Genomic DNA, 14,337 nt, shown 5'->3' on the forward strand with positions numbered 1-14,337 from the left:
CCTCCTCTTCCTCCTCCTCCCCCTCCTCCTCCTCCTCCTCCTCCTCTTCTTCTTCTTCTTCTCCTCCTTCTTCTTCCCCCTCCTCCTTCTTCTCCCCCCCCTCCTCCTCCCTCCTCCTCCTCCTCCTCCTTCTGGTACACACATGAGGCTTGAACTCAGACCCTCTCCCTCTCACTTGGCTTTTTCTTTTTTCAGTCAAGGCTGGTGCTTTACTACTTGAACCACACCTCCATTTTCTTGGCCTTTTATTTAAGTCAAAGTAACAATGTTTTGTAGAATCTATAAAGTAAAAGAAAAATCTATATCCTGTGAACCGTTTGCTTTATTTTTCTCTGATGTTTTAGTATGTATGTTGTCTGTTATTTGTTCCCATATTTTTTCATGTTGTTTTCATAACATTTCCAATATTACCTCTTGGTCTTTATAAAGTTAATATTTCAAAAAAGATGTTTCTTTTTTTTGTTGAGTTCTTAATTTGTCTACAGTTCTTAAATTGTTATAGGATGTATACAATGAAGATGACTGATTTTTCTGTATTCCAAGTCCTTTCTTTAGGAAAAAGTGGTTTGCTGTTAGCATTATATATCTTCTGCTTCATTGTCACATTTTTCTCCCCGCAATACCAGTAGGAATTTATAATACCATTACCCTCACCATGCAGAGCCTCTTCCATGGTGCCTTTCATTTTCATTCATGTTTTCTGTGGCTGCTCTCAGGAAGAAGCAAGCTGCCTGCCAGACATGGGATTCTGTCCTGGCTTGATTTTTCCCAGTTGGGCTTCAAAGTTGGGATAAACAACTTCTGATTATACTTACTGAATACCTTTTGGAATTCTTTCCTAGATTGGGCTGTCTGCCCTGAGTGGGATGCCCATTAAGTCCTTAGAAGAGATTAAAAACCTCTTCCAGAGATTGTCTGTCCGAAGATCAAGTTCACCCTCTCTGGCCAGTGGGAAAGACCCGCCCTCTGGGGTTCCATGCGCCTTTGTGAGCAGACTCTCTTTCTTCAGTCGAATGAAATTGTCTTCACCGTTGGAGGAAGAGGCTTCTCCAAGCAGTGAGAGCCCCCAGAACGCTTCTGATGCAGCTTGCTGTACAGACACAGAGGAACACAGCAGCGATGTAGCACTGACCAATGGCCAGGTGGACCCCCTCGCTGGACAGCCCTGGGCCTCCGACCTGTGCTATGAGGCGGAGAGCCCAGACGAGGCAGCCTTAGTGTATGCTGCCAGAGCTTACCAATGCACTTTGCAGTCTCGGACTCCGGAGCGGATCATGGTAGACTTCGGTGCTTTGGGACCATTAGCATTTCAGCTCCTGCACATCCTGCCCTTTGACTCAGTAAGGAAAAGGATGTCTGTGGTGGTCCGGCACCCGCTTTCCAACCAGGTTGTGGTGTACACGAAGGGTGCCGATTCTGTCATCATGACGCTCCTCTCTGGAGCTTCCCCAGGTGGGTTCCAACCGGGTGGAGAGGGGAGGGACAGGTCGGTCTGGGAGATTCAGAGGCCTTTCTCAGTGGCTCTGCAAGGCTCATATTGGGCATGGAGTGGGGGAGAGGGGAGGTTGTTCACATCTGCCTGGGATTTAGTGAGAAGGCAAATACCTGTGGGCCTACCCAGGCCTGGTTTCTAACCCGGACTTCATGATCACTTGTGCCGTGAGAAAGTTACCTAACCATTGAGTGTCTGTGTTCTGAAAGCCGGTATTATGAACTCTCCTCTGTAAGGCTCCCAGGAGCTGTCCTGCTATACTGTGGGCAGTGTATGAGGAACCTCTAGCCAAGTACCTGTCACCAGGTCTCTGCTCAAGCGATGACAGCCAACGTTGCAGTCCTTGTTATTGTTGCTCCTGACAGTATGGAAACTGCGAAGGAAAAAAAAAAAATCAAGGGAGACAATTATTTCTGAAGTGTTTCTTTTGTAGATGTATGGAGCGGATTCCAAACAAGAAGGGTATTTTTTAAATTGTGGATTAGACTTTGGTTGTTTTTTTTTTTTTAAATAAAATGTGTCTCTAATTGGACAGACTGGCAGGAATACTAGTGTATTATCCCTTATTTCAGATGGAGCCAACGAGGAAAAGCAGCAAGTGGTAATAAGGGAGAAAACCCAGAAGCACTTGGACGACTATGCCAAGCGAGGGCTACGCACTTTATGTATAGCAAAGAAGGTGAATTACCTACGGCACCCATCTTTTGCGCTCTTTCCCTTGTTTAGCCTTCATTTAATTAAGTAGATTAACTTAACTCACTTTCACCATAGATATGGCCTAGAACTTTCCCTAATATACTGAGCTAACCTTCAGGCCCATCCATAGTCTGTCATGCTACTCTGATCACCAGGTGTGGGGAGCTGTGTCCATCCGGGTGAGCAGAGGGCATGCACCTGGTGTGACTTCCCAGAGGGAGAAATAAATACCCTCAAGCAAGTTGATGGCCTGGTAATTTTCCAGCCTCCAAGTCCCGAGCCCTGGTAGGATTCTACAAGACTGTATGGCTTGTTTCAAATCTGGTTCCTTCCTTTCCCAGGTCATGAGTGACACCGAGTATGCGGAGTGGTTGAGGAGCCATTTTTTAGCTGAAACCAGTATTGACAACCGGGAAGAATTACTCATAGAATCTGCCATGAGATTGGAGAATCAGCTAACATTATTGGGTAGGTAGATTGTTGTGCTGTAAATGTTGAAGAAATTGGTACAACAGTGATTATCTCTAACTACAATATTCACCACTTTAATCTAGTAGACATTTGTGATTTGCCTGTCTGTCAACCCTGCTTCCAATCAGTCCTGGTTTGTTTTGTTGTTTTTGTTGTTACTGGGGCTTGAACTCAGGACCTGGGCACTGTCCCTGAGTTTCTTTTGCTCAGGGCTAGCTCTTTAGTGCTCGAGCCATGGCTCTACTTCCAGTTTTCTGATAGTTTATTGGAGTTAAGAATCTTCAGAGTTTCCTACCCAGGCTGGCTTTGAACTTCGATCCTCAAATTTCAGCCTCCTGAGTAGCTCTGATTGCAAGCTTGAATCACTGGTACTTGTCTTGTTCTTCTCTGTTTTTCACTGCACTGAACTAGACTAAATTTTGTGATAGGATCAGGGTAGTCATTCTTAGTAGATTGCTTAAAACCTCTGCCCCTACATGGAGTACAGAGTTTGAATTCAGGATTAGGGTAGTCATTCTTAGTAGATCACTTAAAACCTCTGCCCCTAACATAGAGTACAGAGTTTGAGTACAGGATTAGCTGAAGTTTCTTGCCAGGCATGTAGTCTTTTTCAATTCTCACAACCAATCTCCATCTAATTAAGAAAAGCGGTTCAATGACTGTTTGGAGGTCACATGTGAGTAACTGTCAGAGTTAGTTACTAACCATGCGTGGAACTCACGGTACCTGGCTCCAGGGTCTATGTTCTTTCTGTACCTGGAATCGACTTAAAGAAACCTATTTTTCTTCTCTGCCTCTCTAATTCTCTTCCAGAATTTCAGAACACTTATGTCAGGTTGAGCTGCACCTTAGATTCATCTAGAGAGTTTAAACAATATTCTATGCCCAGAGTCTGTGATTATGTTAGGCTGGTATGTAGCCTGAATACTGGAATTGTTAAAAGCTTCCTGAATTTAAGGAGATAATCAAGTTTGGGAGTCCATGGAAGGACATGGAGATAGATTCTGCCATAAGCACTGAAACACCAAGAGACCAACTTCCTTCCCTCTGTATTAAAGTTCTAAAAATAAAATTAATGCCTATGACATTTGGCAGCAAAATCAGACTTTGTTTGATGTAACACTACATTTGATATAACATTACAAAATAGGGCATATGTACCGTATTACCTCTGTGAGTGTGTGTGTGTGTGTGTGTGTGTGTGTGTTCAGGGACTTGAACTCAGGGCCTGGGTGCTGTCCTTGACCTTTTGTGCTAAAGGCTAGCACTGTATCACTTGAGTACCACAGCTTCACTTCTGGCTTTTTGGGTTGTTAATTGGAGATAAGAATCTCAGAGAACTGTTTTTGCCTGAGCTATCTTCAAACTGCAATCCTCAGATCTCAGCCTCCTGAGTAGCTAGGATTATAGTCTTGAGCCACTGATGCCTGGCCCATACTACCTTTTGAATTCCAGGACACTCCTGGGTCCCATTATTTTAGAAAATGAAATGATAGACATATTATGAAAGAACATTGTATAAATGCTACATCTTATTGGCGAGAACATGCTTTGAAAGCTTACCTTGTATCATAGAATTACAAAATGTATAGTGCAAGATCACACAAATAAATAATACCCTTGAATCTGCAGATATTCATACCTGTAAGATAAGATTGTTACCTATCTAGCCAAAAAGAGAATAAGCAAGTTTGATGAACTTTGATGCTTCCCTCCCAAAATATTATTTTGCATTTAACTTTTGTCTGGATCTTCATGCCTTTGGATCTCTGGAAACTACTAGAAAAGTTCGTATAATTCAGGACTGAGTTGGCTAATGAATAAGATTCCTCCTCAACATCCTCCTCTTCCTCCTTCCATGCCTCTTTTTTCTTTTCCTTCTTCATCCCTGTAATGTGTGTGTGTGTGATGTGTGGTGTGTGGTGTGTGTGTGTGTGTGTGTGTGTGTGTGTGTGTGATTATATTGGGGCTGGAACTCATGGCCTGGAAACTCCCTGAGCTCTTTTGCTCAAAGCTAGTTCTCTACCACTTGAGCCGTAGCTCCACTTCTGGCTTTTAATAAGAAATAAGAATCTCCTAGATTTTTTTTTCCTGCCCAGGCTATCTTCAAACCTGCATTCTCAGATCTCAACCTCCTGAATAGCTACAGGGACAAACCACTGGTTACTTGGCTTAATGAACAGGATTTAATTATAGACTAGAGGAGCTTAAGCCTGCTTCGGTTTCTTAAAGACCTTGTTGCACTTTGGTTGTCTCAAGGAGCTACTGGCATTGAAGACCGTCTGCAGGAGGGAGTCCCGGAGTCTATAGAAGCCCTTCACCAAGCTGGCATTAAGATCTGGATGCTGACAGGAGACAAGCAGGAGACAGCTGTCAACATAGCTCATGCATGTAGACTCCTGAAGCCCGAAGACAAGCTCTTTATCCTCAATACCCAGAGCAAAGTAGGTATAATGAGATTGAACCAGTCCTTTTGTTTTTTAAGCCATTGGAGCATTTGGAATTAGACATATGTAAGAAAGAAAAGCTGATAACCTTTAGCTTTTTGATATTTGTTCAGCCAGCGATCAGTGACAGAGCTCATATTTGGGGGGATGCCATAGTTTTCCTAAAGACTTGTGGAATAATCATCATGGCTGAAAAAGTTAAAGAAGGCTTTCTCTGCATTATGTAATTAATTTTTTTGTCTGTCTCTACTCTCAATTACCAAGTATTTGACAAGCTAGCCCCAAATGACATACATATCTTGAGACAGAAATCAGTAAATAGACTTTTTTTAGCAAGAAATAAAAGTAGTCGCTGAGAACAATCATGCCCTCTAGTGATAATTTCTCTCTAGTGAGGGGAAACAATAGTTTCTATTGCAGTCAGATAAATAAGTATTTTTAAGAGAAATGAAAATAGGCTCACAGCTTGATAGTGCCCTCTAGTGGTAACTTTTAGGTACTGCTCCTGAGAATATCAAACATGGGAAGAAATGCTTAAAACAGATATGTTGTTTTTGAAGGAGAAAGAGTTTAACCTATTTTTCTCTGGCTTTTTCTCCTGCTAACCTCTTCCATAAGTGTCCCAGTCAATTTTACATGAGCATATTATTTTTCTCAGAAGATGCCAACTATACTTAGAGCAGTATTGTCCAAGACCTGTGCATGTTTCTTTTTCCTGAGAAGTCTTCCTCTTTTTCCCTCAGTAGTGGGATTTAGCCTTTTGGCATCATTTTGGTGCATCAGCCTGTCTTGATTGTCCTAATGGATCTCATCTTGAGCTTGCGTCCAGGCTACCACAGTTGGCTAGCTATGCTTCTATGGTCAGGCTTCCGTCAGGACTCGGCTAGATGGTATCTTTTGAGGAAAGAGAGTTGTCCTTATTCAGTAGAGCGTGGCTTTTTCTTTATAGCTGAATGTTCCAGGAGCAAATAACCACAACCACAGCTAGGACCCTGTACTAGAAAGAGGCTGAGTCCATGAAAATACTGGTCATGTTAGTCACTGAGAAAGGATAAGGCCTGAGTAGCTGCCAAATGCATGGCCTGCCACTACCCACGTGTGGGACTTCAGGACACTAAGCCCCTTCCTGAACCTCTCCTTCCCTATCTATCATGTGAGAGTTATGCCAGAGCCATGGGTAGCTGTGGGTGTTATGTGAAGCATTGTAAAGTGCTTTCCAGTGGCATCTCATACATCAGAGAGGGTCACTGAGCATGAAATAAAAGTAATCAATGATGGTGTCTACATTTGATTCCCAGTTTTTTTTAAACATGAGAAAGTTCTTACGTTATCTTAATTATATTACATTATTAAGCAAACAATACAGAAAACTATTTTGTGATGGAGAGAAACTATGGTTTGAGTTAGGACTTTATGCTGTCTAGGCAAAGGCCTATTGCTTGAGGCACACTTCTGGCCCTTTTCGTTGTGATTGTTTGACATGGAATCTTTAATTTTTTTTAACCCAGACTGGCCTGGACAGCAATCCTATTTTATACTTCTTGCCATAACTGTAATGACAGGTGCCTACTACGATGCCCAGCTTCCTTCCTTCCTTCCTTCCTTCCTTCCTTTCTTTCTTTCTTTCTTTCTTTCTTTCTTTCTTTCTTTCTTTCTTTCTTTCTTTCTTTCTTTCTTTCTTTCTATCTTTCTTGTTTTTGGTCAGTCATGGGGCTTGAACTCTGGGCTTGGGTGCCGTCCCTCAGCTCTTCAGCTCAAGGTGAGTGCCCAACAACTGAACTACAGCACCACTTTCAGTTTTCTGGTGGTTTATTGGTGATAAGAGTTTCATGGACTTTGTTGCTCTGGCTGGCTTTGAACTGCGATCCTCAGATCTCAACCTCCTGAGTAGCTAGGATTACAAGCATGAGCCACTTAAAAAGATAACAACTGGATAATTCTTTGTCAGAAAAAGAAAACTTCTGCTGTCACTTTGAATGTTCTTCTAGAACATTCCCGGAACCAGAGGAACCTGGTTCCTGGAGAGCCAGGTATATTGTTGCATGCCTGATGTGCCTAACAGCCCTCACACCTCCCAGGTGAAATGTTGCTGTGTCTGTGGAGACAGATTAGGTGAATGGTCTGTTGCCCATTTTGGAATCAGAGTGTAGTATCATCATTTAGGTCAATTATATAACTCCACCCCCTTGTACCTAAGGGTACTATTGCCCCTCAGGGGACACATGGCAGTGTCTGGAGATAGTCTAGTAAATTCTCAGCTGGGGAAAGGAGGACTGTTAGTGTGTATCTTCTTGGCAGACAGATCACGATGCTAAATATTCTATAAGGCACAGCACAGCGCCCCAGGACTGAGGACTTTCTGATCCACATGTGACTGCCAGCCTTGAGCAATTCTGCCTTAGGCTGTTTCATTTGTATGAAATAATAGATATTACAATGAAGAATGGCCAGTTAGGTCTCTAGCATGGTTGCACCTGTTCTTTATCTTTCAAAATACTTCTTTGCTGCTTCTTGTTTCTTTTTCTGTTTTTCATACTTAGATAGGTTTTTTTTTAAAAAAAATTAACTACATTTATTTTTTTTAACTACATTTATTTTTAATTGGGCCCTAAAGCATAAAAATTTTTTACCTATTAATGGCGTGCCATGTAAAGTTGCAATACATCCATACTTCATCTAATATCTAAATCAGATTAAGCCCATCTGTTTCCTCAGCCATTTGCCATTCTTTATGGTCCAAACAATTAAAATTATTTCTTCTAGCTTTTAATCTATTGATTCAGAGGTGTTTCTAATCAATCAAATCAGTATGATTATGAAATTTATTTACAAACAATTTAGGTTGGAAGACATTGAAAGCTACTAGTTTAAGAGCACTGAATAGCAACTGTAGATAATATTATTTGCTATTAATTGCTATTCCACATGCTTCCGTGCTTTCCAGATAACCCAATATAATGCAGTGAATACCATTCAGTTGAGTTCTCCAGATAACGCAATATAATGCAGTGAATACCATTTAGTTGAGTTCTATCAATGGAGACTCAGTCACTGGTGTGTAAATGTCTTCCCCATTTTCCCATCACTACCTCTCAGGCTCCTCTTCTTAGTTAAAAAAGGACCTGACTGTCATGGAGCCTAATTTGTCACTTAGTGAATTGCTTCTGGAACCTTGGATGGCATGTCTGAAATCATGTCTGTCCATGTCCATCAGCTTTTGCTCCTAGGCTTGCAAAAGTGTAGCTACTTCCAAACCTTACATGGTTTCCAATCCAATGGAAGTGCCCTTCCTTCAGTTTACTAAGAAATGGCAGTGAAGAGCTGCGCTGGCTCTCCAATACCGCCCCAAGGCTAACAATCTGTGTCTCCTCTTGGTTCAAGGATGCCTGTGAAAGGCTGATGAGCACCATCTTGAAAGAACTTCAGAAGAAAGCTCCAGCGTCTACAGAGCAACCATCATTAAATCAAGCGTTCCCTCGGCCTGCTGTACCTCAGGACTCAGGGCCACGGGCGGGACTTATTATCACTGGAAAGACCCTGGAGTTTGCCCTGCAGGAGAGTCTGCGCAGGCCCTTCCTGGAGCTGACTGCCTGGTGCCACGCTGTGGTGTGCTGCCGTGCCACGCCCCTGCAGAAAAGCGAGGTGGTGAAATTGGTTCGCAGCCACCTGCAGGTGATGACCCTGGCCATCGGTGAGTGGGAGTGGAACCAAGCCTTCCGCCCCTCCAGTCTCACAGAACCCAGAGGCTGATCCTCTGTCTGTCCTTCTTCTCCATCTGTGTGCATGTCTTCCTTTTCCTCCTGCTTTCCCTCTGTCCACCTTTGCTCCCTCCCCCATCCCTCCCTTCCTTTGCCTATATTAAATGTAGGCAATGTAAGCCGTGAGCCTGGATGCAGAAAACCAGACTCTTGGGGGAAATATTACATCCCAGGACTGAAAAATGAATCCAAGAGTTCTTTTTTTTTTTAAAGTTTTTTATTGTAAAAATACTGTACAGAGGGTTACAGTTACATGAGCAAGGTCATGAGTACATTTCCTATCAAGCATTGTTGCCTCTTCCTTTGTTTTTCCCCTACCATCCCTTCCCTCCCACCTCCTCAACTATACTTCTGCCCCTCTCCACTCTGTTATTCAACATAGTGTCTTGTACATCTCATTGTTACAATGGGTCACCCTGTATCCCTATTTAAACATTTTGTTTTTTTTTTCCCTTCCCCTCCCCAAATTAGAGAAGTGCGAATCCAAGAGTTCTTTCACTAGGGAAGTTAAATTCAGGGACATGAACAACCCATTTATTTGTCTATCCAACATTGAGTGCCTTCTTTGTGCTAGGCTTTTTTTTTTTTCTACACAAGGATGATCCAACAAAATACCTTTTCTTAAGCTGGCATCAAATTAGGGAGCAGACAGTAGAATAAACAAAAAGTACACATGGATGATACTAGAGTAGGATAAATGCTGATTTGTTGATTTTTATGTTTTTTATTATAAAAATAGTATACAGAGGGGTTACAGTTACATGAGTAAAGTAATGAGTATATTTCCTCTGGAGCATTGTTACCTCCTCCTTTGTTTTTCCCCTACCATCCCTTCCCTCCCCGCCTCCTCAACTCTCCCCAAGGTGGAGCAAGGTTAAGTGTGGAACATTGGGAAAAGTGGAAAGGGCTACTTGCCATTTACAATTGAGTTTTAGGAAGTGACACTGTGGCTGTAAATGGTAGAGCACTAGCCTTGAGTGAAAAAGCATGGGACAACTTGCAGTTCAAGCTCCACAACCAACAATCAGTCAATCAATCAATCAATCAATCAACCAATAAATTCAGTTTTAGGGAAAAGACATGGAAGAAATAATAGGATGCCATGGGAGATCTATGGGTCCACATTCCTGGTAGACTGGACAGCAAAAGTTAAAAGCCATGAAGGGCACTGTGCTTGGTCCAAAGAAGATTGGGGCAGGGAAGACTTTCCTGCAGGATAGTGAGTAGTAGATTAGCAGGTAGCGAAATCACACGGTATCTTGAAGGCCATGATTTTTGCTTAGTCTGAAGACTCTTTCAGGAGAAGTGAGGGTTTAGAAGCATTGTAATGTCTCGTGTGTGAAAAATACATGTTGGACCGCAGAGATATAGGTAAAGAGGTCAATCAGTGGTAGTCTATGGAAATAATCCAGACCACAGCAAGGCCTGGGTGGGAGCAGGTAGGGCGGTGAGAAGTGGCCAGACAAGGAACATGGCTTGAAGAATTCACTGGCACCTTTGGCTGTTTGGCACCTTTGTTATATGAGAGAAGGAACAGTCAAAGGGGATGCCAGAGTTTTGTCTAAGCATAGAAATATGGAACTACCATTTACCAAGTTGGAATAAAGATTTGGGTCCTACATTAACCTCATTAGATGTCTAAGTACTCATGTGAAGTACACAACTAGAGTAAAAGTTGGAAAGTTAGCAGTGAGGAATGGGCTAGAGATGGAAATCTGTGAGCCTATGACTAGTGACTGTGAGAGGTTTGATGCTAGGCTATAAAAGCCATTAACGGATGTGAATAAATAGAGAGCATAGTATGAGATGACACTTGGAAATACTTCAGCATTTGCATGAGGTAGGGTAGAATTGTGTTCAGTTGTCTTGTGGAATAAACATATCAATGAATTAATTATCCAAGCCCCCATTCTAAGGTTATCTTGAAGCTGTAATCTCTGAGCTTTTTAATTACATTGTTAAATTGAGGCAAGTGCCGACCTTTGAATCAATCCTTGAGGTCAGGGTAGAGAAGATGTTTTCCATCCATAAATATAGGTGTTTGGCTTCATCCTAATAAACCATATAGGCTCAAGAGCTCCCAAATCATCAAAATACCATGATTAGAAAACAGGTGAATTTGCCACTCAGACCTTTAGCATATAGCCACAAAACCTTGTGCATATGAAGAATTAAAATCCAGCAAAGCAAGTTGAGGACAGAATAGTATAAACAGAGAAACCACCAGGTCTAGCTGAGATTGGGAGGTAGTGTTGGTAGAATGGAGAAAGGGAGACTTAGTCTGGGTAGGCACCGTAGCAGGACTTTAAGACAGGAAGTTAATCTCACTGGCAATGAGATGCCACGTTCAGTTTCTGCTTCAGTAGCTTCCAAGTCTCTAAAAAATGGGATAAACCTTGAGAGGTTTAGCTGGTCCCTTGAGCAGCCCCTAACCTTTTACAGCTCTTTACTCCTTTCCTCTCTTTCTCATCTTCCTCCCAAAGGAGATGGTGCCAATGATGTTAGCATGATACAAGTGGCAGACATCGGGATAGGGGTCTCTGGTCAAGAAGGCATGCAGGTGCGTAGATGTCTGTACCCACCCATGATCTTGACCTGCCCCTTGAAAGCAACCTTCTCCCTGGCAGAATCACTATGGCAAAATGAGGCTGGGTATGGTTAGCTAGGAGTAAGAGACAGGACCTTTATCCACTCCTTCATTGGTTACTTCCTGGGTAAATATTATTCTATTTTTCTGGATAATTTTAAGGAACATTAATAAGTGAATCATGAAGTTTATTTATTAATTTTTTGTGCCAGTCCTGGGGCTGAGCACTGTCCCTGAGTTTTTGTGGTCGAAGGATACCACTCTACCTCTTGAGCCACAGCGCTACTTCCAGCTTTCTGGTGGTTTATTGTAGATAACAGTCTCACAGATTTTCATGCCCAGGCTGGCTTTGAACCACAATCCTCAGATCTCAGCCTCCTGAGGAGGTAGGATTACAGGTGTGAGCCACTGGTGCCCGGCCTAGGAAATCATTTTGTAGCTCTGCCATAATATTTTTTGAAAATTGTGATTCTGGAGAGAGTTACTTGGGTTTAAATAAAAGATACACAGATAAAAAGAGAAGGGACAATAAGATTAGGGAGGGGGGGGAGCAAAGGGCAGGAAAGATGAGAGAATAAGAACGAAGTCAGGGTATCCTATTTGCTCTGTGTATGTGTGTGTATGTGTGTATGTGTGTGTGGGGGGGTAAATGCTAGTAGAAAAAAATCTAGAATACAAAACTTAGGGCTCCCCAAGAATTAGATGAGGATGATTTGATAGAAGTTGACAGATTCAGCTACTTCTTTGCCTGACACGTTACACAAAGTAATGTGGAGTCAGGACTGCCCTCCTGAGAAGCAAAAGCATCTTACAATACAGAAGACAGTTCTTGCTGAAGGACCTGCTTTTGGGGGCAAGTCCGTTTGCTAAAGTTACATCGTAAGTACCAACCAAAGTGAAATCTCATTTTAGTTGACCATATTAGAAGTGAATAGAAATGCCAGGGAACCTATTAAGGCTCTGTGTTTGGGGGCTTTTACTGTTGCTGTTCTGTGTGTGTGTGTGTGTGTGTGTGTGTGTGTGTCTGTGTGTGTGTGTGTGTGTCTGTGTCTGTGTGCGTGTGTCTGTGTGTATGCACATATGTGTGTGTGTGTGTATTCTCTTTCTGTGATCTACTTGGATGGAAGAGCTGGCTGTTTGTGTGTCATGATCAGGCTGTCCCTGATGCATATTCTGTCACTCAAGGTGGCCTTCTCTCCCCATTGCCCCGGCAGGCTGTGATGGCCAGTGACTTTGCCATTTCTCGGTTCAGACATCTCAGCAAGCTCCTTCTCGTGCATGGGCACTGGTGTTACACACGACTTTCCAACATGATTCTTTATTTTTTCTACAAGAATGTGGTATGTAACTGTAGAGAATTTGAACCTCCCCCTTCCAGCCTTTCAATTCTGGGTTACGTTGGGGACAAAGAAGTGTTCTAGTCTAAGCTCACATTGATTTATAAGTGTTTTTGAAACTGCCAGGAGCAGTCTTGTGTCTTTCCAGAAATAATATGGGTGTGTGTGTGTGTGTCTGTGTGTGTGTGAGTGTCTGTGTGTGTGTTAAAACTGTTGACAGCAAATTACTAGGCCTGTCCATTTGCTAACAATTTTTTCTCCCTATGCATTTAAATTCAATTAAGTCCTGTCTGGTTCACTTAAAATCCAATTTTTGACCTTCCACAAAAAGATTATGACAAGCAGAATTATGAAATGTGTAATGCTTTTAGTAGAGATAGAAAAAATGCCTGTTACCAACCTGACATCTCCTGTGGTCTATTGAGGACAGATAGAGATGAAAACCTAAGATAATGTCAGCCAGCAGTTGGCTAGCACTTGTGACTGTAAGAGTTTTCTATCTAGCTTATAAAACCTATTTGTACTTGGTAAATACTTTTTGTGGTAAGAACAGAACTTTACTTAGATTATGCTACTTCTAAATGCACAGAATTTGACTATTTCTCTTCTAACTAGATGTTCTAACTTCTAATCTTCAGCCTATTGTATAAATTTAGATTTCTCTCAACATATCAGTCAATAAGTACAATGCATCTTGATCATTATCATTGCTTTTTTCATTCTCCCCCATCCCTCCCAAACCAACATCTCCCCACAATTATCCTAGTTTCATAAGATATGCATTAAATATGATGATTGCATTCTACTCCCCCCCCTCTTCCTCCCCCCCCACACCCTTGACCTCTTCCTGGCCACCCCACACACATCTCAAGTACCAGCTTCCTGGTATTCATTTTGTTGGACTGTGTATTTGTTTTTCTAAGAAATTAGACTGTTTGAATTCTCCCCTGCTTACTTACTTTAGTTAGTCCATGTGTGTATACTTGCAAATGACTTCCCTATGTGTTTACTTGTATATTTATAAATTATGGGAGAAAGCATGTATCCTTTGTCTCTTTGGGCCTGGTTTATTTCACTTAACATTCCTTTTCCAAATCCATACATTTCTTTGCAAATGATGGGTAAAATTCCCTTATATATACATACATATTTATACACATATATACATATATATGTATATATATATACACATACACATGCACACACACACACACATATTACATTTTCTTGATTTATTTGTCCATTGAAGGGCATCTGGGTTGTTTTCATACTTTGGCTATGGTGAATAGTGTAGCAACGAACATGTTGTGCAAGTGCCTTTATTGTATCTTGATTTGTATTCTATTGGATAAATGCCCAAGCATGGAATTGCTGCATCATAGGGTAGGATAGTTCTGTTTAGTTTTTAAAGGAACTTCCAAACTGTTTTCCAGAGTAATTGAACAAGTTTACATTCTCATCAACAGGGTATTAAGGTTCTTGCTCCCCCACAGCCATGCTAGCATTTTTTGTTGTTTGTATTCTCTCTCTCTTTCTTTCTTTCTTCCTT

General features: G+C 41.9%; 1 protein-coding gene across 3 annotated transcripts in view; it reads left to right on the forward strand.

The window, feature by feature from the left end:
- Atp10d (ATPase, class V, type 10D) overlaps positions 1 to 14,337 on the forward strand; it is a 64,337-nt gene that overhangs the window by 38,198 nt on the left and 11,802 nt on the right. For all 3 annotated transcript variants that reach the window (XM_013009091.1, XM_013009089.1, XM_013009090.1), the window contains exons 12-18: positions 843 to 1,452; positions 2,065 to 2,171; positions 2,530 to 2,656; positions 4,919 to 5,103; positions 8,488 to 8,797; positions 11,348 to 11,424; positions 12,666 to 12,791. In XM_013009091.1, the coding sequence (XP_012864545.1) occupies positions 843 to 1,452; positions 2,065 to 2,171; positions 2,530 to 2,656; positions 4,919 to 5,103; positions 8,488 to 8,797; positions 11,348 to 11,424; positions 12,666 to 12,791 (1,542 nt within the window). The remainder of the gene's footprint in view (positions 1 to 842; positions 1,453 to 2,064; positions 2,172 to 2,529; positions 2,657 to 4,918; positions 5,104 to 8,487; positions 8,798 to 11,347; positions 11,425 to 12,665; positions 12,792 to 14,337) is intronic.

Source organism: Dipodomys ordii, unplaced genomic scaffold, assembly GCF_000151885.1.
Source record: "Dipodomys ordii isolate 6190 unplaced genomic scaffold, Dord_2.0 Scaffold8, whole genome shotgun sequence".
In the NCBI taxonomy this organism is placed as follows: domain Eukaryota; kingdom Metazoa; phylum Chordata; class Mammalia; order Rodentia; family Heteromyidae; genus Dipodomys; species Dipodomys ordii.